Source organism: Meriones unguiculatus, chromosome 3 (assembly GCF_030254825.1).
Source record: "Meriones unguiculatus strain TT.TT164.6M chromosome 3, Bangor_MerUng_6.1, whole genome shotgun sequence".
NCBI lineage: Eukaryota > Metazoa > Chordata > Mammalia > Rodentia > Muridae > Meriones > Meriones unguiculatus.
Genome location: NC_083351.1, coordinates 571630 through 575181, shown reverse-complemented (window position 1 = coordinate 575181; position 3552 = coordinate 571630). Strand labels below are relative to the sequence as shown.

Here is a 3552-nt window from a genome sequence, read left to right as displayed (position 1 = left end):
GGAGATGGGTGTCTAACTTGCCTGGTGAGGAAGGGTGGGTGTCTACAGGTGCAGAGTAGATGCCAACCCTTCCCACAGTTGGATCTGGTCTGGAGCATGGTTGTTTGCTTCCCACTGGGCTGTCTCAGCTGACACCATCCTACACAGACCAAGTGTGTGAGAACTTGAGCACAGTGGGTTTCTATACATGAGGTTCTTAGAAGTCTTAAGTAAAGTAGTAAACTGCTCTCTGAGGAAGCTCTGCTATGTCCTTTTTCCAGCACAGTGCTCCCAGCTGGTCTGGTAGGTGCCTGGGATAGGGGACTGCGAGCTGCACAGACCTGAGTGAACAGACTGATTGATACAACCAGGCTGGATGCAATCTTGCTCTTCCATCACACATGCCAGCCCCTTCCCTGCTGTCTAGCTCTTCACTCCCCTCACCCTGATCCCCTCCGATCTGGCTGAGGAAGTTAGTTACTGGGCCTCTACCTTTGCCTGAGCTGGTTCTTGGCCTCCATTCCCTGTTCACACTGACATCTGGCCTGGGGCCGGCTCATCCACATCCAGTCCACACACTCCGGCTGATGCTGCTAACACCCGGCTTTATTTTACCCCACTGCGGCAACGCCCTTCTTGCGCAGTGGACTATGTTTTCACCACAAAGGGCTTTGCGGAAATACGGACCCCAGGGTCCCCAACCTCAGGTGGACAGCGACTGGCCTTCCCTCTTCCCATGAATTAGCACAGAGACATTGGAGAGGAAGTGTTTTATCTGCTGGCTCCAGCAGAGGCTGTGCACAGGCTCAGCTCCTCACTCGGACACGCCAGGAATAGGTGGTAAGGACGCGCCGGCTCTGGCGTACCACACACGTGTAGATGCCCTCATTGACTGCGTTAGCGATGATGCTTAGCTGTGCCTCACCCAGGGCCAGGTAGCCCGGGTAGGAGAACTCCAGGGGCTCCTGGTCCTTGTACCAGCTGCAGGAGGGAGGTTTCTGCATGCCTGCCCTGCCCGTGCCCAGGGCACTGAGATAAGCCCACCAGGGTATCCCAGGGAGCCCCAGGCTGGCTACTCACTATACTTTGCCTTTCTTGCTTAGGATCTTCTGGCCGCAGCGGAAGGTCATGTTCCTACCCTCTCTCACAAACCTTGTTTTCATTCTGGTGGGTGATGTGGTGGCAGCCACAGTGGGAAATGGGAATTCTAGTTAGAGAATGGCGAAATACCTTGTCAGTGCTCACCACCATCAAACCAGGCCCAAGATGGAGCGAAGGCCGAGCTCAAGAGACCCCCCACCCAGCCCCATTTGAACCTCAGTCACCATAACAGAAGTCACAGCTTCTGGGGCACAGCCTCTTCATGAGCCTCTGGTGGGCATCACAGAATCCTTTCCGTGCCCAGGGTGCACACAAAAAAAGCCGGTCCAGGCAGCCTAACAGGAGGGCAGTATGGCTCGGCGCTTGCCCAGAGTCCTGCCCTGCCCACCCCCGGCCCCATTACACCCACCGTAGAGTCGGTACAATCCCCACAGCTCGTCCTGCGACAGCGCCTTCCAGCCTCGCAGTGTGGCATTGAGGTGCATGAGCGCTCGGGCCTGCTGTGAGTGCATTAGGCCCAGGGCATGGCCAATCTCGTGGGCTGCCACGTGCACCAGGTCTGTGAGCCAAACGCCTGTGGGCCCCATGGCTTAGTGCTTGGGAGCCCGCAGCCCTTCCTCTCCCAGCCTTCCTCCAGGAGACCCAGCACTGAAGCGCTGACTCAGGAGCCCAGCTGCAAGCCACCCTTAGCTTACAGCCAAGGAAGATAAGCATGTTCCCGGCCTAGGCTGTGAGCTTGGCCTTCAGGAATGCAACTCCCTCTCCAGTGGCATGTGGAGGGCGGCTGGGGGGACGACTCGGGCCTGTGAGACTCAGAGCTGCTCTTCCTTGATTGCTTGACCCCGATAGCCGCCCAAATACTCAGCCCCAGGAAATCCTTCCTGCCTCAAAGCCCTTCCCCTGTAGCCCCTGCAGTGGAGAGAAAGTCGCCCCCAACAAACAGGAGGCCAAACCAAGGAGTTAGGTCACCTTTCTTCCAGCTGTAGCGGGTGGGGCCCAAGACCCAGTGCTCGCTGTCGTCGAAGTGAATGCCGCCGTGGGGAGGGAAGAAGGCGTGTGCCAGCTCCCCCGTGGGCCCGTCGAAGCAGTGGTGCAGAGCGGAGGCCAGGCAGTCGGTGTGGTTGACGGGGTAGAAGCCTAGGGAGACGCAAGGCTGCAGCGGCGCCCGTGGGGCGGGCAGGGGCCAGGGCGCCCGTCACCCACCTATCTGGAGGTCGCTGGGACGCTCTGGGGCCACCTCGCGGAAGCTGAACGGGGACACATCACTCCACATGCGGAAGGCCGCGGCCAGGCCCTGCCGCGTCTCTTCGGGGCTTAAGAGGTTCCGAGGAAAGGAGAGAATCCTGGGGAGCGGGCGGTGCCTGAGTTGCAGCCTGACCACCCGGCCGCCCGCCCCCCGACCCGCAGCACCTGTACGTGAGGTTGAAGTGGTCCCAGCGCAGCCTGCCGGGGGTCAGCGTGTAGCGCCGTCTTCGGGCTTTCAGCGTGGCCGAGGGGCTGGGGGCCTGCGCCGTGCAGTTTGGTGCGTCCAGGTTCCCCTGACAGGAAGAGGGCGGATGTGAGGAGGCAGGCGGGACAGTCCCGGACCCAGCGTTGCTGAGAGCGGACTGTTAGGGAATGGAGCGGAGGCGGCCATGGACGACCCCTCCTTTGAGTTTTTTCACTTTTCTACCCTGAAGGAGTTGCTTTCACCCAGGCGCGGTGAGTTAAGAGCAGGTGGGAGCTGAGCCAGTCGTGGGGGACTGGCTCACGCCTTTGATGCCTGGAGGCAGGGCCAGGTGGTCTACACAGAGGAACCTTGTCTCGAAAACCCGAAGGCTAAGACCGAAAATCGCCGGTGGGAGTGGGCAGAGCTGGCCGCTGCCTCCACCTCCAGCGACCCCTGCTCCTCCGGGCGTGCGGCGCCCACAGGCCCCTCGGCGGGGCCGCTGGTCGCCCTCAGGTGCTGCCCCGCCCCCCGCACCTGGCCCTCCGGGCGGCGCAGCCCAGCCGCGGCGGCGCAGACCGTCTCTGCCGGGGCCCCCAGCCACTCCAGCAGCACCAGCGCCGAGAGAAGGCACACGCCGCCCAGGGCCGCCCCCAGCCGGAGGCCCTGCGCAGCGCCGGGCGCCTCCGGGCGGACGCAGGCGCGGCAGCCCATGGCAGAGTGGCGGTCGGTTCAGAGCCACAAGGGGCAGCGACGACGCAGGGACCTGGACCGCAGGGCCGGGGCGGAGTGGGAAGGGGGCCGGCGGCGGGCGGCTCAAGTTACAGCCCTATAGCGCGGGGGAGGACCCGGCGGCGCTGGCCTGTCCGGCATCCCCTAGTGGGCTCGCAGGCGTGGGCTGGTAGGGTCGCGTCTGTCAGAGTCTGAGAAACGGCTGGTAAAGCGAGGCTCAGATTTGGGGAAGGGGCCCGCTCGACTGGGGCTGAATGACCTTCGGCTTTTCCCCTCAACCCTCTGGACCTACAGTGAAATCCGAGGGACGCCTC

At 62.4% G+C, this 3552-nt stretch overlaps 1 protein-coding gene across 3 annotated transcripts; it reads right to left on the bottom strand.

The window, feature by feature from the left end:
• Positions 1–564: 564 nt before the first annotated feature.
• On the bottom strand, positions 565–3266 carry Mmp23b (matrix metallopeptidase 23B). 3 transcript variants are annotated; one of them, XM_021656496.2, is made up of 8 exons: positions 3044–3259; positions 2491–2618; positions 2284–2423; positions 2050–2217; positions 1490–1639; positions 1305–1415; positions 1060–1186; positions 565–960 (listed from the first exon to the last, which is right to left on the bottom strand). In XM_021656496.2, the coding sequence occupies exons 1-8, from the start codon at positions 3218–3220 to the stop codon at positions 786–788; spliced, it is 1176 nt and encodes a 391-aa protein (XP_021512171.1). In that variant the 5' UTR covers positions 3221–3259; the 3' UTR covers positions 565–785. The 3 variants fall into 3 exon arrangements, with proteins under 3 accessions (XP_021512171.1, XP_021512164.1, XP_060234889.1); XM_021656489.2 differs by having other exon boundaries at positions 1490–1654; positions 3044–3253; XM_060378906.1 differs by lacking the exons at positions 1305–1415; positions 1490–1639 and having other exon boundaries at positions 3044–3266.
• Between the last annotated feature and the right edge of the window lie 286 nt (positions 3267–3552).